At 44.0% G+C, this 26,409-nt stretch overlaps 1 protein-coding gene across 1 annotated transcript in view; it reads left to right on the top strand.

The window, feature by feature from the left end:
• Positions 1 to 5: 5 nt before the first annotated feature.
• The window catches only part of ADCY5 (adenylate cyclase 5), a gene marked incomplete at its 5' end in the record, with an annotated part of 205,400 nt that continues 178,996 nt past the window's right edge, over positions 6 to 26,409 (top strand). Inside the window, one exon of the mRNA XM_008638242.2 lies at positions 6 to 938. Within this exon, the coding sequence (XP_008636464.2) occupies positions 6 to 938 (933 nt within the window). The remainder of the gene's footprint in view (positions 939 to 26,409) is intronic.

Here is a 26,409-nt window from a genome sequence, read left to right on the forward strand (position 1 = left end):
ACCTGCCCCGCCCGGCCTGGGGGGAGGCGGGGCCCCGGGCCAATGGCTACTCCTACCCGCCGCCTCCCAACAGGTCCTCGGGCAAGAAGGCCTCCCGCATGTCGAGCAGGTGGAGGAGCGAGGAAGACTACGAGCCCCGGAACCGCGGGGAGAGCGGCTGCAGGATGATGAGTTTTAGGTCCAAATCCGCCTGGCAGGAGCACGGTGACGACAGCAGACGTCACCGGTCCCGCCACCCGCCTGGCAGTGATTCCCCCACTGCCCCCAACAATGCCAGCCCCCGGCAGCTGGGGGAGCAGGGGGAGGTACGGCCCCGCTCTGTGGAGTTGGGGCTGGACGAGAAACGCATCAAGGCCAAGATTGAGGAGCTGGAGGAAGAGGACGGGGACGAGGGGGACTCCGAGGCGGCCTTCTCCATGGGCAGTTGTTGCAGTAGCCTGCTGCAAATCTTCAGGTCCAAGAAGTTCCAGTCTGAGAAACTGGAACGTCTCTATCAGCGCTACTTCTTTCGGCTTAACCAGAGCAGCCTCACCATGCTTATGGCCGTGCTGGTGCTGGTCTGTGTGGTCATGCTGATCTTCCATGCCGCACACGGCCGCTATGAGGTATCCTATGTCGTGGTGCTCTCCCTGGCCATCGTGCTAATGGTGGTGCTGTGCATGGTGTGCAACCGCAACAACTTCCACCAGGACCACATGTGGTTGGCATGCTACTCTGTCATCCTGGTGATCCTGGCAGTGCAAGTGGTAGGAGTTCTGCTGGTGTGGCCTAGGAGCGCCTCAGAGGGCATCTGGTGGACCGTCTTCTTTATCTACAGCATCTACACGCTGCTGCCGGTGCGGATGAGAGCCGCGGTCATCAGCGGGGTGGTGCTCTCTGCCATCCACCTGGCTGTCTCCCTCAAGATCAACGCGGAGGATAAGTTCCTCCTGAAGCAGGTAGGCAAGCCCTTAGTGCTTTGGATGTGTGCTCAGCATTGAAGGGCAAGAGAAGTGGGGTAGTCTGACTTCCATATGCCTGCCTGATGCTGGAAGGCTGACAGGACTTCCAGCTGAATCCCTAGTTTACCTACTGCTGGGTGGGAAGGTGTGCAAGGTAGTGGCTAGCCTGTAATCTTGCTTTTTTTCCATGGCTGTGGTGTTCCCTCATTTCTGTTCCAAGTTAAGGCTCTAAGCATACAAGAAATGTGCCTTACTGGGTTCCCGTGACGGCTGCTCCAGTGCTGTCAGCCAGCCCTGCTAGTGCCCTTCAGTTGTATTTAATGTAAACAGCCCTGTGCTCAGCACACCTGTGGAACGGTGTCCAAGCATGCTGCCGTTTTACTGAGAAATGTGTAGAGAGTCTGGCTGTTTTTATCAGGTAGAGTTATCCTTGTGTGTCACTCTGGGTTCCGTGTTGGTGCAGAGCTTAGGCGTCTTAGGAGAGCATGCTCCACAGGAATGTGGGGTAGGCTTTTGGCTTAGCAGGAAAGTGTTTTGCTCTGAGATGTGCTGGAATCTCTATGGTGAAAAAGCCCAGAGTTCCTGTACAGCCAGGATAAAAAGTACAAAAAAAAAGTATAAAAGCAGGTTGTTATTTAGCTGTGATATCATGTTTAACTGGAGCAGTTCAGTTCATGGGAACAATAAGACTATTATCGAATGTATTACAGTGCAATTTTTAATTACCATATCTGTATAAACAACAGTAATACAAGGCGCCACTCTTCAAGTGAAGCAAGCAGCCTTGGGACTCATGTGCTTTAAGCTTACCATGCGTGGTGGCAATCAGGAAACCATTGATTTAAAACATTGAAGCTGTGAGGCAGTTGTCATCCTTCTGATGTGCAGAACACTGAGCAAGGATGAGCCTGTCACAGAGTCAGTCCTGATGCTTGTGTGTAACCAGGAATTGTTTATTAAAATCAGGTGTTTGGTGGTTTTACAGCCCTAAGACATAATACAAAATAAAGCCTCACACTCAGTGCCTGCTTTGAGTCTTAGTTCTGGGTTGTTTTGACTTCCACCTATTGCAGTGGCAAGAAAAGTTGTAGGACTTAAATAAAACCTCTTTAGGATGAGGCTGTCACTGTTCTGCTACACAAAATAGCCCACGAAATTACTCTCTTCTCCCCTCTGCCCAGTTAAACCTACTTGGAGAGTTTCTGGTTTTGTTCTTAGTTTGTTACAGGTATTTTTATAAACTCTACATGACATTTTTCTTATGTTTGATATAGATGGCTTTTTGTGCATTTCCAGCAGAGCATACACTGTGAGTGGGACAGTTGGTGTTTTCCTGCTTGACTTGGAAAAGTTTGCTAATGGCCTCAGCTCTTCCCCACTGGGGCTCTGGTCTTGCAAAGCCTCATGTGTGCTTTTTGCCTTATGAACTGAGACTTGTCCTGTTGAAATCAGTGTATTTAGAGACTGTATCCTTAGATGTCAAGGCAAATCGCATCATGATTGTGGCTAGAAGATTTAGCAGTCTGTTATAAGCAGAGCTGAGTTTGGAGGATACTAACAAATGAATAAAATATCATTATGTTGGGAAGTGTTGGTAACTGTATTTTAATACGAAGGAGCCTAAATTACAAAGACCAAATGATCGACTCCCTCATTTGAATTTGGAACAATAACAGCTCCCTCCCTTTCCAAATAGCAAGTTATTTGTAAGAGGTTGGGCTTGTGTATAAGTGTGCACTTGTCAAAGGTAGAAGCATGGGCAATAGGTGATGGTACAGTATGCACAAATCTGTGCATTGCACAGTTGCTTTCGTTTTCATAGTAATGCTGGGTTTTTCCTACGGTTTGACAATAAATGTTCAGTTAATGAGCAATGTCCTAGGAGCACTCTTACTTTGTCTTCAAAGGCAGAGCGTCTCTTCACGTTGCCTGTTTATTTTTCCCACTAACACAGTTTCTATCTTACTGTGGTCTACACTGGCATAGCATGGGCTGAATTCAGTGGGGTTGTACAAGGTCAAGCATCAGATTCCTTACACGTCTGTGTGTGAACACAAGCTGCTATCTCTTGCTGTCTGATAGAAAAATCTGTTCTGCTGAGCACATTGCCTCACAGCTATTAACAGGCCTTCCTCACTGGGGCTGTATCTTGTTGCCGTGGAAATCCGGTGTGTTCAGATCTGCCCCCCTAATGCATGCAAGCCCTGTTTTCTTCCTTCAAACTACCAGAGGCAAAAGCAGATGAAGACCAGATAAGTCAAGAAGAGGGAGTTGTTTTTTGTGACTTCACACTGGCAGTCACATCAGCCTGGGTTTTGTGGAGCAGGAGTGAATGTGAATGCATTCGTGAGTGTGACTGGATGGTACTTTACACCCAGCAGTCACAGAAGAAAGGCTGGTTAGGATATATATCCCCTTTCCTCTCTTTTTCATGGCATTTTAAACTATAACACTTAAGCAAATTTTTCTTTATGGGAGTTTTTTCTTTTAATCCTCTCCGAATTGTTTCCAAGCCAGGAGAAATCGTATACTCTTGTTATGATCCACTGACATTCAAAGCAGTGTGACTCTTGTGTTGACTCCTGAGCACTTTTATAAGGCTCTGGAGTTCGTTAAAAACTTCTCTTTCTCAAGAGAGTGAAATTCTTGGTTGTAGGTCCCTTTTGGGAGAAAGGCAGCTTGTTGGATTCCCTAGCTGAGGATGCGTGAGTTTATTGTCTGAATTATCTTCTCCTATCATTACTGGATTTCTCTGTCCCCAAACTCTCTGATCCAAGTCTATGCTAGTCACACTTCATGGAAGGGTTAAAGCAGTCTGCTGTTTCTGAATCCATAAGGTGACAGGAGTAAAAGTAGTTGTCATTGTTCAATCTTAACTGAGCTGCTTTTAAAATAATTCTTCTGGGATCACTGGATTTGGAAAGAAGAGTCTGACTTCTCTTTGCTACCTGAAGGAGTCTGTCTTTCAAAAGACTGCCCTGAGCACCCCTATCAAAAAGATGAGTATAGTTGGTACCTCTGTGAGTCTAATTGGCTAGAGGCAATGATCTTGGCTTCTTGAATTGAGGTTTGATTGGAATAAAAAAAATGCTAATTATTGCATTATATTAGAAAGTTATCCAATGCTGAGGGAGGGGAGAAAAAAAAATCCTGTGTCTGAGAATTTACTTGTTTTCAGAGGCAGCAGGCTACTGGAAGCAGAGCACGGTGAATAGATGATGCTACACCACCTACAAATTCTGATTGCTTAAAAGGAGGGTTTTGTATGTTCCTGGGATCAGCTCTAGAGGAACTGCTTTTGGATTTATTGGGGAGAGGATGACTGTATTTGTCTTCAGGTTTATGTCCTTGTGTTATTCTGGGACAGACTACAAATGTGTTCCGCTGCATGGAAGTGTGTCTTCTCTTTGTATGTAAGAATATCTCTTTTCAGGCCAGACTCTTCCATGTGTTGATACACTATCCATGGATAGTTTTCAGGCTCTGAAAACACTCAACTCTGGGATTTGCCGAAGCATTACACGTGAATGGGGCTTTCTACTACTTAACTGAGAAAGAAGTGTACTATTTACCAGTAATCTGCATTCACAGCAAAGATAACACTGAGATTTAGTCTCTGTTCGATGGGGCGAACTGCCCAGCTGACCCACAGACTTGTACAGGCACATGGGAAGAGGTTCAGCCTGTGGGTTGCAGATGCTTAACTGAAGTCATGTGAGGAGACCAGCTGCCCTCAGTGCAGATAGTCTTGAGTAAGCGCTGGCGTTTTTGTAAGACTATGGGCTAAGGGACAGGGAATTTCATAAGAGAGTTTATTGGGCTCTGAATCAGACTTACAAAGGGATGGGGACTGTGTGTGGGAGTGGGTGGGGGACCAGGAGTAGGGAATAGGAATGCCATATACAAACACCAAACAGGCCCCTGGACTGAGGTTAGATTTACTCCTGTTTTCCCATCCAAACCTGTTTTATTGTAACTTTCTGAGGTTCCTTGTTCAAGGATACAGTTAACTCTGTAGTTTATTAACTCAGTATGAGTGGGTGACTGTTAAGGTACCACGAAAAATAAATACCTTTTTTTTTGTCTTGTGTCAGTAACCTCGTTGAAAGAGAAACTGAAATGCACTGATCTCTTTTCTACCCAAATACTACTGCAAACCTTCTGCAAAGGATCTCTGACAGAAAGGTTCTGAACTACCTCAGCACGTCTTTTGTTTGTCTCTCTGATTCAGGGCTACTTCTTGCTGGACCGTTTTCCATGTCTCCATCATAACAGCATTACATTAGTACTCTTCATCCTTTGCTTCTGAGAATTGAGTACGTGTTGGCCTTTCTTTCTGTCAGCGCCTGTTAATGGCACATGATTGATCCGGACCTCTTGACAGTGTAGCATTCCAGTTCAACCATTTCTTGGGAGATGTTGGTATGAAAACTAGTCTCTCTTTCTCCTTTTGATAAATAAACTCGTTTCAGCAGGGCTAAAAACAATTTCTTACTGTAACAGGGAATCAGCTTGAATCATGTGGATATCTCCTAGCACCTCGTAGAGATGCTTTCTAGATGGCAATTTGAATGGCATTCAACAAGAAGTTAGTCACACAGCAGGAGAAGTAGTACTGTATGTTCCATCTTAGCCTCAGCATGCTTAATATATGTAAGTGATGACTGATTTAGAGGCAGATTCTCAGCAGTGTGTTAATCAAGTCCTTGCATTGTGCTTTCATTGTCTTCAAGCAGCATTGTCTTTATTCATCAAGAAGGAGAGATAAACTACCTGGAACGCAGATGTATCTGTGTGTCAGCTCTCTTATGGTTAGGTGTTGCCTGTTTTACTTCTTTCCACCTGGAAAATATAGTTGAGTAATGTTTGTATAGGATGGGATTTTTAAGGTGCTCAGCCACATGGGGCCGGGTACTGGGTGCCTTAAACAGCACTTAATGCCCTGTTCTGCATAAACATTGATATCAGTGGGCTCTTGTGCAGTGAGAAGAGCTGTAGCACTGCTCACTACTGAAGAATCTGCCTGAGCAGCAATTGCACCAAAGTTAGTGAAAATCGATGTGCGGTTTTCTGTTCTGGGGAGAAAATGGCAACCTGAAATATTCAGTAACTGTTGCATTGATAGTTGCCTCCCTAAGGTAATTGTGTAACAGAAGTAATTAAGAATATCCCTGAGGTAGTGTGTATCAATTTAGTCCTTTGTAGGAATATTGCCTGTATCTCTTGGGAATGCATGTGTTGTTTGAAGTTTACAAAGGTGTACCTGTTTTTCTTATCTACTAAATTATCCTATGATCCTGCCACCTCCTAATCTACCCCCTTGTTTTATCCCCCCCCCCCCGCCCCCCATGAATTGGTTTAATATTTCACTGTAATGTTCACCAGTATCAAAACCTGTTAGTGTGATGGAGTGCTGAGTGTCTAATTTCTCCATGTCCCTGGATTCTTAATAGGTTTGTTGTCTTGATAAACTGACCTATTTGAGTAATTACTCTCAGCCTTGTGGTAGTAATCGCACTTTTATAGCTGAGTTGAATCTCGGTGAATTGGAGACAAAATGAAATAGGCATGATTGAGGTGTATAGCAAAAAGTCTTGTCCTCTAGGCATTTTTATGACATGCTTGAAAAGGCAGGGTGTGCTATTTCTGTTCATTTCTGGAGAGGTGAAGATACTTCAGAAAAACATCAGGATTCATTAAGGTACATGAGGCAGAAGGATAACTTTCCATGCCCCAAACTTACAAAGCAGCCATTGACTTGTCCTTCAGTGTCCTGGGCACGATGGCTTAGTCTGACACCAGTGTGACCCCTGTTCTCTGTCAGACACCTCTCCAAGGCAGGACATCTTATTTATGTGATCTTTTGTGATTAACCTCATTCAGATGATTTATAAACCTGAACAGCAGTGGATATAAAATGCTGATTATCCTGGTGCTAAAAGCTCACTGGAACTGGTTGTGTCCTCCTGGAGCCTGAATTGGCCCAGTGCTTCCTAAATGCCCTTTTGCTCTGAGTCTGCTGTTGTGTGGGCAGCACTGCCAAGGTCTGGGGTGGAAGAGGACTGGGACTCAGCCCAGCTGGAATGTGAACTTTGGGTGTCAGGCTGTTCTCCAAATGCATTCAATTTGTGTCTGATTAGCTAATCTTTCAGTCATGTACCATGGCTCCCTCTCTTTTAAGAAAAGCAGAACAATTGCTAACTTTCTGGCCATCACAGTCGTTGGAATAGTTACAGTCTTTTGGGAATAGCTGGTTTGGTCATCATATTTTGGTACTACTGGATATTACTCTCATTTTCTAGTTGAACCAAAAGAATTTTCCTTCTGTCCTGGTAGAAGATGCAGTGAAAAAACCCCAGCAACAGTTGAAAAACTGAGAGGTAAAAATCAAAATTATTTCAACAACAGCTTCCATGTGTGTGGTAAAGTGATCCACCCTGTAGCTGGTAGTGGCTTCTGAGAACCTGTGCTTTGAAAACTCCTGTCCTTCTTTTCCTTCTCATCTCTTTTTTTCTTTTTCCTTCTTGTCTCTCTTTACTTATTTTTAATTTTTTTGTTCTTTTGTTCTTTTCCATCTTGTTGGGGTTTTTTTTGTTTGTTTTTGTTTTTTTATTCTTTTTCCCTGTGCAGGTGGGTGTGATTCAGAGAAAATACCCGCTTTTGTTTGAGGAGGTAGAAGACAGGGCTCCAAGTTTTGCCAGCCTTGGGCAGGGTTTGTCCTCCCATCTGCTTTATACTTATATGGTTTACATGGCACCTTGCAGGTAATCTGTACCCAGAAGGAGTAGTGTGGAGAGAGCTGGAGTGCACCAGAATCTCCCTGGAGCCTTCCAGCTGCTACATGATTTCATGATGTGCTACAAGTTGGTTTTTTATGGCCCAGAGGGGTAGGACAATGACAAAATTTGTGCAAGGAATGTGAAGATTTACAGCTTCTGGGAAATGGGTGGGGTTCCTGTCTAACTGCTGTGTGACTTTTTTCATCGCCTGCAAGTCCTGTGTTTTGATGTGGGATATACTCAGTGTTAGTTCCTTCCCTCCTTCTGAAGTCTAACCTAGCAATCTGAACTTGTGATATCTTTCATCCATGGGATGCTCTTTCTTCTTTTTGTTTTGACATTAGTGATACTTTAAAAAATATTTTTTTTTTGTCTTTACCTGAGATGTATCCTGCTGCTGCCAGAAACTTAATTTGATTCATTATTATGGAGTCCTTAGGCTAGGTAAAAACCCAAGGGGAAATCTCATGTGAATGAAAAAACACAACCCCAAAGATATTAAAAAGGATAATCAAGTTATGAGGGGGTGTGGGAAACAGACAAGAATTTTAATATTTTTCTCCTGAACTCCTAAATGTTCTCACCTTATCATAAGAAAGTTTGAGGTTTCTAGCACTTAATAAGGTCACACATAAAATGTGTGTGAGGCCAAGGCAAGACTCAAAATGCCTTTTAGCACCTGCAACTAGACCACTCCCAGTGAAAGTTTCCGTGATGCTTTATGATGGTTTTGAGTCTTGCCGGTTTCATCACTGGCAGGTACAGGAATGGCATCATTCAGCAGATCTGCTGAATTCAGTAGAATTTAGCATGAGATGGTTTTGTTCTGACACTCAGAGAAATGGACTGAACACATTTCAAAGCTCTGCCTTCTGCTTCCAGTCTTGCATTTGAATGTTTGGGAAGCTCTGTCCATCAGGAGCCAGGTAGGTAGACAAGCCTGTGAACTGCTTCAGCCAGACACAGTTGGTTTTGCACCACAAAGATGACGTGTTTACAAATGGTAGGACGCCCCACAGTTGAAGAATTAATGGGCAGCACTGGCATCACCAACAGTATTGCTTCTAGTGCCAGGCTGGCCTCCCCGATGCCAAGTAGGATTTTTGTTACAGCACTCACTATAGAGTTTCACTGTATTGTCAGCTTTGTTCTGCAAATAAAATATCATTATGTACTTCTTTCTTCATATTTATATGTCACTAATGTAATTGCTATGTATCTTTACTCCCTTCCCCAGACATCAGGAACACAAATCATATTTGTGTATTTAAGATGTTATCGGAACTGTCTGTAGTGTGCATTTTATAGTCATCATTTGTGGCTTCTCCTACTTCATAGCAGCAGAAATAGCAGAAGAGAAGTATATTTCAAAGCATCCTCAATCCTGCCCTGATTTTGTTTATAATTCCTTTACCTAGACTGCTTCTTCTGCAGTTTGAGTGATGAGTTTCCAGATGAAATATTAAACTGCCTTTTCTTTTCATGAAAAGTTTTACACACCCATGTAATACCCATCAAATTTTTTACTGTGAATTGGGTCTTTGTGGCATTGCCGTGCTTGGCTATCATCCTGTCTTTTCCTGGGGAACTTTGCTTTTGGGAGGTTGAGTTTTGGGAATTAAAGCTGCTCTTCAAATTCAATATACACATTCCATTAGTATCAGAGTGCATCTTTGCAGACAGTAAACAAAGGACTGTGCTGATGCAACACAGAGAGAATAGAAATAAAGAAAGGTTTGTGTTTTCTTTCTTTTTCCCCCAGACATTAGAAATTGATCTCTCAAAGAGGCAACTTACGCAAACTGTTTATTCTTCAAAGATGTTTGCAGCTTGTATAAGACATTCTGTCTCACTTCATAGTCAAAAGAAAAGGCTATGACATTGCTTGCAAGAATCTGTCATAAAATGTTGCTGATGCAAACAGTTCTGTGGCTGTATCTTCCCTTCCAGAAAAAGCCTTGCCTCCTTCCCTTAATTCCCTGCTCTAGACTAAATGCTACAAGCACTGAGCCCTGTGTCCCTCTCACTCTGCAAACTGAATTCTTAGTGCCAGCGATGTGGTAAGGGACTACTCAAATCAGTATTTCTAAAAACAGTAGTTTGCTGGTCAGCCCACAGATGACAGAGCTCCTCAGACATGCTTGCTGAGTGATGAACTCTTTCCATTTGTGGGGAGGTACCCAATGGCAGCTTTCTGTGTGTTTTCTTGCTTAATGTGTGGGTATTTATACACAGAATTGCACAAATGGGGGGACCAAGGGACATATTATTAATGAAGACATTTCCACTTAAATGGAATTTCTTTTTTTCAGGCAGGTGGTTAGTAATAATCTCATAGGGGAGAGGGAGAAATGTTCTGCAGTACTAAGGAAAGAGGAGGCTCTACAGTGTGGTGGGACAATGTGTAATCACAATGTCAGTCATGCTAAAAGCTAAATGCAGTCTTTAAGACCGTTGAACATGAAGTAGGTTACTAGTGTGGGAACTGCTGTTGAGTGGTGAAGTCTCTGGATCTTAAGGCCAGGATGGACTGCTGAGTTCATTTAACAGTACCCACTGAAGAATTCTCCTATGCTTTAAGATTTCTTCCACTCAGATGGTATGGAATAAATAAATCAAAAAAAAAGTTCAAATGCTAAATTGCACAGTATTTGTCAGTTGAAAGAGCAATCTGCAGTGATTTCTGAACTGAAGGTGAACTGAACCAATGCTTTTTTTTTCCTTTCTTCTCTTAGTGAGACAGGATTTTAATACCCTGTGATGGAACATATTGGGGATATTTGCTCAAGTTGGTGGCATCTACTTAAATATAACACAGATGGATGTGTTAGTTGTGAAGGGGTTCTGACACCATGCCCATATTTTGTACTGGGTAATTATGTTCTTGCCTTCTTAATTGATGTTGAATATGGCATTTTTCTTTGCTCCATGTCTATTCTGGACTTTTTAGCAGTACACCACCAACTAGATGCTGTACATATGGGTTTACTATCATAACTGAGAAATTTGCAAGGCTGTTGACAAGCCAGGAAAATGAGAGACTAGATCTCAGGCTTGTGTCTTCTTAATCGTGTCAGTGTGCTAGAACAAGTGTCACCCCTTGGTATGACAGATGTACTGATAACTTTTGAAAGGTACAAAACCAGAAACTATATGGTTGAAGGATACTTCCAGAGGTCAGCTATGCCATCTTGCTGCACCAAGAAAAGACCAAGTCAGCCAAAACCATTTGTGGCAGGTACTAATCACAGACCTGTCTCAAAAAATCTCTCCTTTGTGTATGTGCTCTCGGGGGTCACAATTTCTAGTGTGTTTGTTTTGTTGGTGTTTTTTGTTTGTTTTTTTTTTTTTAAGCAAACCAGCAATCACAGCCCTGGGTAGGAGCAGACAGTAAAGAAGGAGCTGTCTGTGACCAGAGCTCTCTGGCTGCTCTCAGCTGAAACTGGTGCTTAGTTTCCTTGTCTCACCTGATTTTAGTTCCCACCCCACCCAGAGCCTGCCGTTCTCTGTTGTCACACAGTGCATTTGAATGACATCTGGCACAGCTGGGTCTCATTCCTGAGTGGGGCCTGAAAGCACTGCAGTACCAGCAGTAAGCTTGAAGGTTACCTGTCCTTTCTCAGGTGGCCTCCTTTTCGGTGCCTGGTCCTTCTCAGCTGTTAGGGTAGCTGTCCTTAGGTAACTCCTTAGAAGTCCAGAGCTGCTTCAGAGACTCTTAAAAGTGTATGCCTTTTGCACTGTGGTTGAAATGACTGTGAACAAATACTTAAGGAAGTATTTCCTGAAAATATTTTCATATCTCAAGAGAGAAAGTTAGGAAACAGCAATTTGATATTTGTTTGTTTGTTTTCCTTCTTCTCTAATTCAGGTCATGGGTATCTGGCTGTCATGACACTGATGGTTTGTCCAGGCAATGATGTCTAGGAAATGTAACACTCTGTGGATTAGTTAAACCACAATATAGAGCCCACTATACAGAAACTATAGCCCACTGCTGAAACCACCTTACTTGTCTATTTGGAATGCAAATGGACCTAGTTAATTTAATTCACTTCCAGAGGGAATGCAAACTAAATCAAGTCATGCTCGTTAAAAGAAGTGTTCTCACAGGTTTAAATAATTTTCTTCAATTTATTTTGATGAACTTTTCTGAACAGACCAATCTTTACCATAATATCTTCAGGCTAAGACTGTAGCTTATGTAAGTGAGCAGTACTTTATATTATTACCTTAGTAATAACTCCATTTTCTGTTAGAACAGAGAGTGTCACCCTCTGTGCTAAGTGCTATCCCCCTTGGCAAGGGTTGGGTCTGGTTGTGATAGGGACAGAGTCAAGGGAGGAGCTTCTCTCTCGTGTTTAGCCAGCCCTTGGCCCCAGTTCCAAAGCTGCTTTTCAGGAGCCTGGTCATGAGAGTCACCTCTATGGCTGCCTCTGTGCAAGGGGTGCTGTGACTGTTCACGACTCATCCTTCCCAGAGAAATTATCTGCTTTCAGAGCACGACCTCTTGCTTGGGGCTGAGACTAAACCTTTTCATTGCTAATTCCTTAGCAGCTGTGACCAGGACAAAATACTGTATGTCTGAGATCCCAGACATATACCTGGAATGCCACAGAAGTGGCAGGTGATGCTCTTCTGTGTCTTTCCTGGGAGAAGCTCCTTCGGTTTCCAGCAGCTCTCCTTCTGTTTAAGCCATTTGCAATACTCCATACGCTATTGAGCCAGTGCCTTGCTGCAACATGAGCATATCTTCCGCATGTCAAACTTCATGGGGAGATGCTGTGACAGCTCCCTGCCTGCAAAACTGCTGAAGCTTATTGGAGAAATATTGTGCTCCCTTCAAATAGGTGGCATTGTAACATTGGCTTGCTCATTGAAATGGCATTTGGATCTGGGCAGAGTTAAAACGTTGATTTCCTTTCAGTAGAAGAGAAAAAAACCTGAAGGGTGCCTTCTGCACAAACAGTGGTCTTAGGCAGAGCTGCAGTTTCCAGGACTGAGTCAACTAACTTTTGAATCTTAATGGCCATGATATCTACTTCTCCCTCTGCCGTTGTCTGTCCCAATTAGATCTAAAAGGAGTCTTACCTCTCTTCTAATCGTACCCTAAATTGTTGTTGCCTTGTCTAGTTTTTATTTAGCACAACAAGAAATGAGTTGGAATCTAAATGCCTCCTGCCTGTCACCAAAAATACCTTTTTCCCTCTGGCTGCTTGCAAAATGCCTTTAACTCCCCTCAGGGCTTTTCTGTATGAAGGGACAGCTGGTGTAGAACAATAGTGACTGATTTACACTGATCAATCCTCACATTACTGAGAAGCATCTGTCTTCTACTAGGCGCCCTGCAGTGTATCAGAGAGATGCTGGTGGAAGATGCGTCTGCAGTGTCTTCTGTCTCTCTCCCCAGTCTGACTTCTCTGTAGGTCCTGGGGAAAAAAAACTGGGAAGAAATACTGCAAAAAAAATTTAGTAGTGAGAGGTGCATTTCCTCTTCTTCACTCATGTGGTAATGGATCATTGAGTCTCTGGTTTTCCACATTTTTTTAGTTGTATGTGCTTCAGCAGAAATACTGTTACTGCCAAACAGTCAAACTCAGGAAATGAAATGGTTTTTTTCCAGCCCAACTCACCCATAGTGAGTTTAGTCCATATATTTGGACCAAAATAGTCTGGGAGGTGCATATGCACACCTGAGCAAACAGATCAGAGGGGTGGGTATAATCCAGTGAGAAAAGACTGTTAATGAACTAGGAGCAAATGCAGCTGAAGGATGTTAAGGACATGTTAATGTCCTGATACAGACATATGCTGCTTTCAGACTTTGCTGGAGGGAAGGGCATGAACTCCTTTTTTGTAGAATCATGGAATGGTTGGGTTGGAAGGGACCTTAAAGATCACCCAGTTCTAACACCCCTGCCATGGGCATGGACATCTACTAGACCAGGTTACTCAGAGCCCCATCCATCCTGGCCTCAAACACTTCTAGGGATGGGGCATCCACAGCTTCTCTGGACACTCTGTTCCACTGTCTTGCAATTCTGTTTTTCCAGGAAACCCTTAACAAAACAGGAGAGAGGATGGCCAAGCATGATCTGTCCACCTGCTCTAGTCTGCCCTCCCTCTGCTTTTTCCTTGCTTTCACCTCCTCAGTGATGTAAACAGTCTGAGGAGAAGTCTCCAGGCAGTGCAGCTCTGTGTTCCTGCCACCGGTGTTTATTTTTCTGATGCACTTTACCTGTGTAGGTAACTAGGATGAGCCCTGACAGCTGTCAGCTTTTACTGAGAGCAATCAAGTAGTGTTGCTATTACTGACAAAAGACAGTCACAGAAGTTGGCTGCAGGACAGATCTCCATTACCCTGTCCTCCAGAGTGACAGCAGGGAACAGTTTGTTTTAGTGGCTGTTACCTTCTCTTATCTTGGTAAGAAGCACCAAACTTTGTTAATGTTTTGAAGATCTCTGGTGTTCTGGTTAAAGTTTCCTTTTTGGCCTCTAAATAAACTGCAGTGGATAACTTTATGAAAAAACAAGACTGCACTGATTCCTTCCATATTTGTTTGGTACAAGTGGAATGTGTGGTGAGAACATGATCCAACAAGTGTTACTTTGGAAGACTCACTACTGCCTGGGATTCAAGTCGTGCCCAGTCCCTTGCACTTCATGTGAGGGCAATTAGCACACGTGCATGGCAATTAGTGCTGCAAATGAAGTCCACACGGGTGTATTCTGCCTCTTTAATGGCTTGCTTTTCTCCTCTGCCAAAAGAGCAACCAAGCAGTCTCAAAGGAACCTGCTGCCTTCTGATATTTAATTTGCTTCAGGCTTATGTTGGCATCCTGCCTCTTTCTTCTGCTGCCTTCAGGCCCACCTGCCTGCTCTGCTACCAGTGCTGCAGAGGAAATGATCCCTATTTCTAGCAAATCAGGCCATGACTTGCCCATGTGCTGCAGTTGGGCCTCACAGACACTCAGCACCATCTCTGCCTGACGTGCTTTGTCGCTCCTGGTTTCTGACCTCCTTTCAGCAGAACATTGCGCTGGTTTCTGATGAACTGCCCTGCAAGTGGCAGTGCCTGGCAAAGGAACCTGCTGGTGGGAAACTGCAGAGCAATCCTTCTGTTATCCATCTTATTGAACTAGATATCACAGTGATTGGGGCCTTAAAATATCTGTGATATCCAGTGTGTGTTTGTGACCAGTGATAGCTCTGGAGTGTGTATAAACCCCATATGCATGGAGTTACATGATGTGATTCTTCACCAAAATATTGACTGTTCCACAAGATTTTTTTAAATTAATAGGAAAGGTCTGGTAAAAAAAACTTGCAGTTGAATACTCAGTGATTATAGAAAAAGTAAGAGATTAAAATATTGGAAGAAACCTACAAGTTACTGATAGTAGGAGGAGGGCATGGAAGTGTAGATGGGGCATGTTAAATCAATAATGAAGTTTTGGTGCAGGCCTTCCTCTATGGCTTTCCTCACTGCACCTTGTACCATGGACCACACATCTAGGTCTGTTTTTGAATGCTTGAAAGGTCATATTTTTAGAGTGTCTCTTCATAGGAAGCTTATATTTTTGGGGTGGAATCTGTTTTTTTTCCCAGAAACTGGACATGATTGCCCTGGATGCTGTAGGCAAGAAAAAGTTCAGCATTAATCCCTGTAAAATTGTCTTAGAGAGCTCACCTACTGGAGATAACACACTGGGTTAATGGTGTTACTTTGGGAGCCTTTCTTATGCACCACTGATTACTGAGACAGTTCAAATGTGGGTCAGTTTCTTTCCTTTTGAGTAGAGTTTGCACAGACTAACATGCAAGCTGTTGCTTTCTAGAAAATGTGGGTCAAGTGCCGTTTTGCTGAGGAAATCAGGAGGTGTTTTACTTAGCTAGCATTAATACTCAAGTGCTTCCTAACTTCCTTGCACTGAGGTCCTACACTTGTGCAGATGAATAACACACTTTCTGGAACAGAAGTGTGCATTGAGCCATGATTTTGTGTCATCAGGAGCACTAGCTCGTGTGATTCACAGAGGTGGATGGAGTTCATGCAGGGTGTGTGAGCCCCATCATCCCAGCTGCCTTCAAAGCCCTCCTCTAAATCCATGAAAAGCAGCTGCCCCAGGAACACTTGGTGACTTTTGGGAGGGGCAGGGGCAGACAGACAGAAACTGTGTGGGGACAGGACTGCATATTCCTCCTTGTGAAATAATGAGCATGTGGAACAGACTGTGGTTGAGGATTTCCTGGGGGGTAAAGTATTAACCATGGTGAAAACAATCCTGGATGAGCACATATATCCATGCTGGCACTTTGCACATGTGTCATGATGGAATTTTCAAAGAAGGCCCTAAACAAAACTGCTTTATGGAAGAACAAAACAGCATTGTCAGCAAAGGCCAAGGAAGCTGTGCCAGCACCTCTTTCCATATCTGTGCTCTGAACTGGTTCTGAGGCTGTTGCATGCAGAGATGTGTGTTAGCATCTGCCTTGAAGGTACAGGAAAGGGTGATTGGGCTTTGTTTCCATTTAGCTATGTTTTCTAAGAATTAGTTGTTTGGGTTTTTTTCTGTTTTATTTCCCCCCCAGACCAGAATGACAGTGTATGGTATAGCAAGATTTTTTTTTTTTTTTTTTTTTTTTTTTTCAGTACTGAGGCCCCCTAAATGACATGAAAAATCTTAATGCTGGTTTGGTTAGAAGTAATAAACTTAATGAAATTTACTTTGCCAAACCTATGTTGGAAGCATTTTTTTTTTTTTTTTTTTTTACACTGTGTTTGTGAGCATTCTCTTGCTTTGAGTCTGGAAGGCTGCATTACAGCCCTTTTCATTAATCATGCAACTAATCCAAGCTCTGGGACTGGCTCAGCCCCTTCAGCCAGCAGAACCCCTCTGTGCTGAGGTGTTTGAGGAGTGTGACGAAGACAGTGGTCCGATCCTCCTGGATGAGCATGCACAGAGTGTGTCTGTCTTGATCATGGTGAGGTTGTGGTGCCAGAAGAAAGCGGGTTTTGGTATGTTTGCAGCATCTCATATTTACCACAGTGAACTTATGGGACAGCTGGCTTGACCCATCTACCTTGCAGTACAAAGGGAATGGTTATGGCTTCCTGAGGTCCTTGGCTTTCTAGCCTCAGTTATGAGGGAGCTTAGGAGAGGTCTGAGGAAGGAGTAAAACTTTCTTTCACCCTGCTGGATTGGTTAAAATGTGAAATTAAGTTTCCAAAGCCATTTTTTCCTGTAGTGCCTTGGCTCTCAACATGGGATGCCTCAGGCATCCTAAAGTTCCCAAGTGGGTCTTGTGAATTTAGACATCTTCCTGAAGAGCATTTTTCATTGACTAAACAGTGTGACTGCCTCCTCTTGCCTCTAGCCATTTCTACAGAATAAATAATAAGCTTGTGGTCTTCTGTATTTCCTACTGTTCAGTCCAACTTTTGAATGTAGCTGCACTTGAACAGGCATGAGCTGCCTGACCACTCCTGCATACCACAGCATGCTGATTACTGATGTGATCTGCAGTGGAAATTGGTGTGGCACAGCAGAAAGGGTTCTCACAGCACCTTTGACTAAACTCTGAACAGTGACTTCTGCTAGGAAATAAAGAAAATACAGTAGACTTGGAGGCTTGGTGTCTGTTTGGTTTTGTTATTCGTGGGAAAATGGCTTTAAATTTGAATGTGAGGGAGCAAAAGGGAAGAGGTTACTATTGACAATTCTTTGCGTGTTGGACTGAAGAGGAAGGGGGTCTGTGTTGTGCAGGTAAAGGGCGAGCGCAGAGAGGTGCTAATGGCTTCCCTACATCTTCCTTGCTGAATTCTGTGCTTGCAGTCCTGCCTGCCTGTTTTCCTCTGTTCTCCCCCACTTCTGCGCCACCCATGGAAAGAGAAGGCAGTGGCAGCTCACTGTTGAGAAGAAGCAAGATATATGGGATGGTGGACTTAGGTCTGTGGGACCCTGGGAAGGGTCAAACTGAAAATGGGATGCAAGGGAGAGTGTGTGTGTGAGGAGACGGTAAACATCTTGCTGAGATGGAGGAGGCTTGTGGGCCTGTATGGAGATGGCAAGGGTGGCAGGCTGAGAGAGAAACAAGGAGGATCAGCAGGATGGTTCATGGAGCTGAGGAGAGGCAGCTGTGAGATGTCATTTGGAGTTGTTATTTTCAGAGTAAACTCGTCTCTGTTCTTTTGAAAGCAAGGATCAGTGTTATAATCTGGACCACATCAACCAATTCTTCAATTTTCTTCTCTCCCTTGAATAAAGGAAAACACTATAAAGAAGTTGCAATTAAAATGAATTGTGAAGTGTGAAGTGTTATCTGTTGCCTGCTGAGCAAAATCTCATGAGCTAGCTGAGCTGGCAGTCTGCTGGTAGTGTGCTGTGTAGGATGCAGGGAAGTGCAGAGTCTTGGCTGTGGCACCAAAATGGGCCAAGTGTGCTCAAGACCTGCTGCTGTCTTGGAAGGGGTCTGTAGGTTTATGGCAGCAGGCTGAGTGGGTAATGATTGCTCAATATTATATGAAAGAGGACTCGAAGAAGAGGGTGAAGGGAGGAGAGGACAAGGGGCTGAATGGAAGAAACAGACACTCCAAAAATGAGACCCACAACATCTTGTCACAGATCTTATATTGGGACTAACACAGAAATTTCCTGGCATGCACGTGCTTGTCCTTTTTTCACATGTGACTTCTCCATAACAAACATCTCTCAGCTGGGACTGACAATGGAAAAATTGTAGGAAACTTTCACTAAACAACTTGGTGGTAGGGCTACCTCCTGTTTTGAGCTTTTCTGTTTTAAAGGAACCATCTGCTGTGTAACTGTAAACACAGCAGACTGCTAGCAAGCTTAATCATCCAAGGGTCAGTATCCACCTAACGCACACTGCTGCAGGCCCTGTGCCCTTTGTGTTGCTGCCACCACCTCTTCTTCCAGGCTCCGAGCCTTGGACAGAGTTAATTTTGCAGATCAAAACTTCCCACAGTGTGGTGATGGTGTCCACTTGCACATGCAGAATTACCAGGAGCAGGCAGACCCAGGAATATGTGAAGCTGGTGTGTCACTGGAGCTGCAGTCACGCTGGATGTTAGTGTGGCTCGGTGAGTGAGTCAGCCAACAAATGAGCAGGTGTATTTCAGTTTCTCTTTGCAGGGTGTTTTACAGTGTCTAATCGTGTCAGAAAACCTTCAGCAGGCAAAGCAGAGCACTCTGCAGAATCCTTTTCCCTCTGCTTGCCTTTGCCCAGCAACATAGATCAGCAGTTATGTGCAGAAGTGTTACTTGGAGGGGATTGGAGGTTGTGTTAAAACAAATCCTGACTGTGGGGTCTTGTGACTTTACATAGGGTAGGCTTCACACAGCTTTCTTCCCATGCTTTTACTGAAGTCATGTTTTACCTGTTGAGGCCTCTTCCAGAAGGAACAGGTGGAGGTTGCCAGGGCTAGATGGAGGGAAAGTGAGAGCTGCTCAGGAGGAAGGAGAGACAACTTACTTCATTAAGACAGGGAACTCTGAGGGGGTCTGTTGGAGGAAGCGCTGGTCAAAGATGTGCTTGCTAGATGTGATTTCTCCTGAGCAGAAGAGAAGTCTTCTGGCCTGGTTTAATGCACACGATGAACCTGCATAGCCTGGCATGGCCACCAAAAGAAGCATTTGCTGTGGAAGAACAAATATTTTTGTGGCATGTGGAAACTCAAATCTGGGAACTGACTGGCTTTGAAATTACCTGAGGAAGGGGGAGAAGGATAGTTTGAGATGATACAGGGGAAGACAGGGCACATAACCTGCTTGTGTGAGTAAAATTTTGTTTGAGTTCAGAGTGAGTGAAACTGGCCAGAACACAGTTCTTGAGGTGGTTATATATGGTTTAATACATCTAACTAATGGTATCTGACCTGGATTGCATCAGTGTAAAAGAAGAGAAAGCCTTTAACTCTTCCTCTGTTAACAGGCAGGCCAGATCATAGGGCTTAAGAGGGCCTAAGTCCTCATGCATGTCTTTAATTTAAGCCCTGGTCCCTAGCAACTCAATTTATCTATCTCATCTTTTTTAAACTGATGAGGAAATTAACGCATGTTTATAGAGACCATGCCACAAGTGATATGAGGAGTAGCTGGTTAATGTTTAGCAAAGTTCTGCTGAAGATGAGGAGCGGTATACAAGTGCTGTTCTGGCTGTACCATGATTACTCTTGAAAGAAAAGTGCTGCTTTAAAGAATGTTTTTGTCTCCTTTGTCATTGTCCTTACAGTCACCTTAAAATATCTATACCCATTGCCCAGCTAATACAGAATTACAAAAGCAGAGGCGTGTATCCCTACAACCGAAAGAGGAGATGTATGTCAGGTGAATGAAGCCTGGAGAGAGCCAAGCTAAGAAGCATGCAGAGCAGAGTGACTCCGATGGCAGAATGCCCCAAAGGAAGCTTTCAACAAGGGTGATTCATTAGCAGTCAAAGAGTCCTTTTTCTTTTCCTGCTCTGCTATATTTACATTTTGAAATGTGTGCACATCTCATGGAAATGGCCTTCCTAGCTGAAGTGTTGTTCTAAATGGGAGAAGATTTTGTGCTTTATGTTTGATAGGCTGTGAGGCTTGGAATACAAGCAAAGCTTTCTTTAGGGAGACACTTGCATATAGTCTGTAAGGTGTTTCTAAAATCTTGTGCTGATAGCACTACAGGGGTTTGGGTTGTGATTTCAATCTGCCTTAGGAAGACACCCAGATTCCAGGCCTGGATTAGTGCAAAAAGGAAAGACCTTGAATTTGTCAGGTAATCCACACATATTCTGGCTTTTTCAGAGTGTGCTAAATCATCATTATGCCTGTGAGTCCTTTTGCATCAAGAAATCCCACTGAAACCTGAGTAAATGTCTTACCAAGGGGATATGCACAGTTGTGTGAGCCACATGAACTACTGAGACCCCTTCTCTGGCCTTGCAGAAGACTGTCTGTCCAGTAGCATCCAATGTGAGTGTGATTTCTGTGTGGCACTCCCAGCGGTGTGCTGTGTCATGATTGCAAGGCTCATGCTGTTAATGTGTGAATACGATGAGGTTTCCTGCATCAGTGTTGTGCTGGCAACAGCCGCCAGCTCCTGAATCAGTTAAACCCAGGCACGATGTGGGCAGACTGGTAGCTGTGATTTACAGGGCTCTGTTGGATTAGAAAGCCTGTTGTCTATCAACACATTGTCCAGGCAGCACAATAGGGCAAGGTAAGCACTGGAAAAGCAAGGTCAAAGAGCTGACAATACCATATTGTATTGTGTGACCCTGAGCAAGTGGTTTACATGCCTTGCTTCTGCTATTCTGAGTGAAACCAGAATAGTGCTTGCTTTTAGAAAAAATGCTTTATGGTCTGTGGGTGGAAAGCATTCATCTGAGTGTGAAGTATTTCTGCTGTAGAAGAGATAGTCTCCCTTTCCGTAGTTTCCCCATTCCCAGACCTGGTTTTTGGGGAGATCAGATGCACTGGTTCCTTTTGAAGATGAAAATCTCTTTGTAGGTGTTCTGTATTTCATTCATCACGATCCATCTGGAAATGCATTTTAGAACAATCCATTTTGTTTGTGGCTTTGGCTGGATTTGCATTCTCCAAATAGCAGAGTGTGGTTTGGGCTTAATATGGGATATATGGCCTCTTTGGCTTGGTTTCAGCACAGGTTGGGAAGAACTTGTCTTTAGGTTTGTAAGGCACTAGAAAAGCACAAGGTATCTAGAAGCAGATACATGGCTGCTTACTCACAAGCAGCCTGCGTGGTATAATTTGGTGGTCTCAGGCAGCCAAACACAGAAAGGAGAGTGTCTTGTAGAGGATCCCAGCAGACAAAACTGATTTGTAGTGAAGGATCAGTTACTGAGTCAAGTTGCTCCTTGAAGTGCTCTCCTGTTCGGTATTGGTACAGTGGTTTGTCAGCTTTCACAGCAATATTTTCTTGCTCCTGCTAGTTCATAACCTTTCTCCAAATTCATAAGCTGTGGCCCAGTCTGCCAGTCTGTATGGAATCGGCACATGTACCTGCCAGGTGAGCCAGCACCTTGTCTTTCTAGGCAACCTGGTGCCTAGAAGAATTGCAAGAATTTAAGCCTGTTAAGCCACAATCTCACTTAGAAGATTGGGGTTTTTTGCCCTTCAATGGGACAGGACCAGATATTATTATTAACCTCTCCCCCTACCTCCCAGCTAGCTTTCCACTGAGTGTCTGCATTTTTAGATTCTGTCTGTCTGCGGTCCAGCCCCAAGACAGTTAATTTTAATAAATAAATAATGATAAAAATAGTCTCTGAGGACTTGGCAGGCAGCAGGCCAGGGAATCTGGGCAAGTCGCCAGCAGCTCTTCCACTTGAAATCTAATGTTAACTCAGACTGTGGCGCTCACATCGGTCTGTTCAGATTCTTTGGAAAGTGCCTTCCCCTTCCCCACCTCAGATGGAACACTGTGTCTGCTACCCAGTGGTGTGGGCTCCAGGGCTTTGGTGGGAACACAGGACTCTCGGCCCAGCAGTGTGGGGGAAGACAGCTGGAGGCAAAACACTGCGGTGTCCGTGCTCCCCTGAACGAAGGTTGGGGCAACAACTTGGGCAAAACTTTTCTAAGTGCCAAAACTGCAGAAAAGGCTCAGCTGGAGCAAATGGGTCGGCCACAAGATGCAAGGAAGGAGGAGGAAACCAGCCTCTGTGAGTTCTGGCACTTGCAGCACCAACTGCTCAGTCTGTTCAGTCTGCTCTGATTTTTCAGCCAACATTGTGATGGGCTCCATTTTAATCCCCAGGGTGACTTAATCATTGTGTGATGTCCCACACCAATCTACAAGTTATTTCTTAGGATAGGAGCTGTCACACCTCATGCCTTTCTATTCCCATTTCCTATCATGCCATATATTCACAGCATATGGCACCAGGACCTGACAGAAATCCATCTGAATCCTGGGCAGACAGTTACCTCTATCAAGAATGTCTGGGAAAGTATGTATCCAAGAGAGTGCATGCCCTCTGGGCAGGAACAGCCTGCCAGCAGGTGGGAAGGTTTAGAGTAAAAGAGTTTAGTTTTCCCCCTTTAAGGAGAAGTGCAGGGGCTTGGAAGAGCAAAGCTGTTTGGACATACCAGAACACAACAATTGGCACAGTTCTTGCAGCATCATGCCTACAACAGAGAAGTCAAAAGCACAAATGCAAACTTGTGCCTTCTCAGCCAACCCTGCCAGAAACACTCCCCAAACCAGCCCTGCTTTGCTCAAGTTGGTTGAGAGCTATTTTAAACCCACCAAAACGTTCAGACTTGCTCCTCTGTAGGCATGTTCCTGAAAGACTGTTCACAGTAGGAACGGGTGGCAACCAGGTTTAACTCTAGCTAAAGAGTGTTCACAGTAGGAACGGGTGGCAACCAGGTTTAACTCTAGCTCCCACGGGCTTTAAAAATCCTCAGTGTGGGATAATCAAACATCCCCAGATAGGCACACACCTGCTGCGCTGGTATGGGCATGGAAATTCCAGCAAAGGCTGGTTTGGGGCATGGTACGTTTGCTTCACTGACAAGGCTGGGCAAGGTATCTCTTTTTTCTCCCTTAGCTTTATTGTCTGTGTTAATAATGTTTGGCCTAGAGAACTGGCAAGGTAGCAAAGATAAATGCACTTTGCAGATTTCCTATCATGCAAGCCAGTCCCTGGGGATGTGTCTGTCAGTGGTCTCACCTGGAGCTGGCAGTGCAAAATATAGCTGTTCACAGTTGGGGGATGGTTGGACAGCAGACTGAAGAAGAAGAGAAGTATCTCAAGTACTTCTACCTCCAACAACAGGGACAGTCTCAGGTGATATGGGATAATGAGGGAGAGGAAATCCCTTTGAATATCTGAGATGTCTGCTCCATTTCAGACCATCTAGGGGTGCACATTGTTTCTGAGGGAGGCAGTGTGGTAAATAGGGAGCTACCATGACACCAACCTACTTGTCCAGGGCTCTGGCTGAAAGAATGCAGGATGAGGGTTTGCACAGCTATGATGGGTCAATGGACCTGTAGAAGAGGCACTCTGAGAACATCCAAGGAAAACTGTGGTTCAGCACAGACTAGGATTACAGTTCTATTTATTTATAGGTTTATTTTTTTCCCTGACCATGCATTAGGAAACCCATCATGCTCACTTTCATTGGTTTAGCCACTGTTTTTATAAAAGCCTGCCAGTCCATGAGGAGGCTAAAGGGACCTCTGGATGAAACTTTGGGGCTTGATCTTTCTAAGGCAAATGAATCACTCTAAAGCAGCCTTTAAGATTCACCAGTCTAAGTTGTGTGGGGAAAAGCTGTTAAGCAAAAGGCCTCTGGGATGCCTGTACTGCCAGCTAACAGATTCAGGGAGGGAATTTGCTCTGGAAGCACCATTCCTGTGACAAGAAGGTGCAGAGAGAAAATCAATGGCCTTAGCTGCATCCCCGAGTCTTTCAGTTCTTGGGAACTCCAGGCCCCTTTGCAGGGTTAATTTTGAGCCCTTTGTAAATGCTGTTCTAGAGGGAGAATCCTCAGTTTCTATGACAAAGTTGAAGCGACAGGACAGGGCTCTCTCTTTTCCCCTGGCACCAGATGCACATACTACATCAGTGAAAAAGTGAGATGATCTTCAGGATTTCAGCATAGTATTGATGGGATGAGTAAATTGCAAGGAGCAAGCCCAGATAGCTCAGAGCTCTGACTGGGTCTCATCTCAGGGGGTCTTTGACCACAGTAAAAAATTCCTTCTTGTGTAGCATTTTTGGACTGATTTGTCATGGAAACACATTAAGTTGAATAACTCTGGTCATGGCCTGTGGCCCTGCATAACCTGGAAGGTAATGGATTTCCTTTGGTTCATCAGACATCATAGAGGAAATATGTAAATACAAATTCTCAGAAGACTGAAGTACTTTTTGTAACTGTGTGCAGTAGCAGCTCACCTGGTATTAACATGGACATAGGACAGCCCTACATTAAGACAGTTGGTTCATTTCAGTTATTTAATAGTTAAGTACTCAGATCCTGCTGCAGTGACTGCTTAACTTAATAGTTCATTGACTTTGGAGGGTCTGGGATAATGCTGATAATATCTACTTACAGCTTCTATTCCCTGTATAGTTGGAATGAAATGCTTTGTGTAGGTGTGGGAAGAAGGGCTGGGTGGATTTTTATACCCAAAGGTATAAGGTTGCTACAGAAGTGGGAATCTTAGGAATAGTTTTGCTTATTCTGTGAAGTCCATCTTGTCTGTAAGGGCTTTAAATAAACATACCCCTATTCTAGGAAAGGATGGAAAGGAACTCCTGCCAGGTCAGCATGTGGGGTGGTGACTCTGAGATCAGCAGACTGTCAAGTTGAAGACAAAGCAGGCAAAATAATTACATCTTGGCAAAAAAGTGTAATTAGGAAAGAAAGACCATGGCTTAGATTGCTGAGCACCCCTCCCCCTGCCATGTATCCCAGCCCTTTTCGCTGGTGTTCCTTGGAGATCTCCACAGAGCAGCCCTCACTTAAGCTCTCTCTTAACTAGGAGACACTTGCAAGAAGACAAAAAGTGAACAGCTTGTTCTGACTTAAGCTCCCTGTGCTGAGGGAAGCACAGCCTGCAGCTCACGGCTGTGGGGAAGGGCCAGTTTGTCCCTGGGATAATCCATCAAAACCAGTGCCGTGCTCTTGGTCCTTTGCTGTTCCAGAAATGGTGGTGGTTGGCTACTTGAGCTGCTGGGAAACAAACTTCAAAGCCTTTGGCAAAGGCTTTTCAGCTGTGACCAACAGCAAATGTGCATTTCCACTGGCAGATCCTGTGTTACTTTCTTGATGAGGTTATCACCACTTTCTATGCTGATTCATATAACTTCTTGTCTTATTTCTCTACTCTTTTTACCACCCCTCCATCCAAGAGACAGATGTTCTTTCAGCCTCACTTTGCCAAGTCATTGCTGCATACAGGGAGAAGGGATTGTGTTTGCTGTGTTCCATCAGTATTTTTTGTTGGTTTTGTTTCCAGTAGCTGTGACTGCATTCCTGTAACCAGATCTTTTTGGTTAGTGGTCACCACCTCTGCTTTCATTGTCAATTTTCCCTGGTTCTGTCTTTCCTGTGCCAGTGTGTTGCCCTGATACCTCTAGCCACCAACTTTTTGCATTACTGGATTCACCTCTCTTGACACTATCTTCTAAATATCCATAGGAGTAGGGAAGACGCCAGAGATTTCAGACAAATGGTTATGGTTTTCAGACCTAGAAGGAGAGCTGTGTCTCACAGTGGACAGGAATATGGAATAAGACTCTGATTCTTGTGCTCACTGTCACTAAACCTCCGATTTGTGTTGGGTGCATCATTGCTCAGAGATGCCTATCTGTAAAATGAGGAAAATTGTGAAACACTTTTCCTTCTAGTAGTGAGTCCTACAGCATTTGGGAAAAGAGTGTGTTTTATCTCACAGAATGCCGGCAGCAGTGCTAATGGTCCTGTTGAGCTTAGAAAAGCATGGACTTTAAAAAACATAAAATATTGGCATCATGTAAAAGGCAGCTAGATTACTGCAGCAGCTGAGCCTAGATCCTAGCACTAGATTCCTAAATTAATGATATTGTACTAGTGAAATAATCTCAGAGAGTTGCTGAGAATCTCTGAAGATGTGCTTGAATATTGCAATTAGAGCTGTTTACCTTTAATTTATTTATTTAAGTTGTGTGAAACA

The sequence above is a fragment of the Corvus brachyrhynchos genome, unplaced genomic scaffold (assembly GCF_000691975.1).
Source record: "Corvus brachyrhynchos isolate BGI_N302 unplaced genomic scaffold, ASM69197v1 scaffold126, whole genome shotgun sequence".
NCBI classification, from domain to species: domain Eukaryota; kingdom Metazoa; phylum Chordata; class Aves; order Passeriformes; family Corvidae; genus Corvus; species Corvus brachyrhynchos.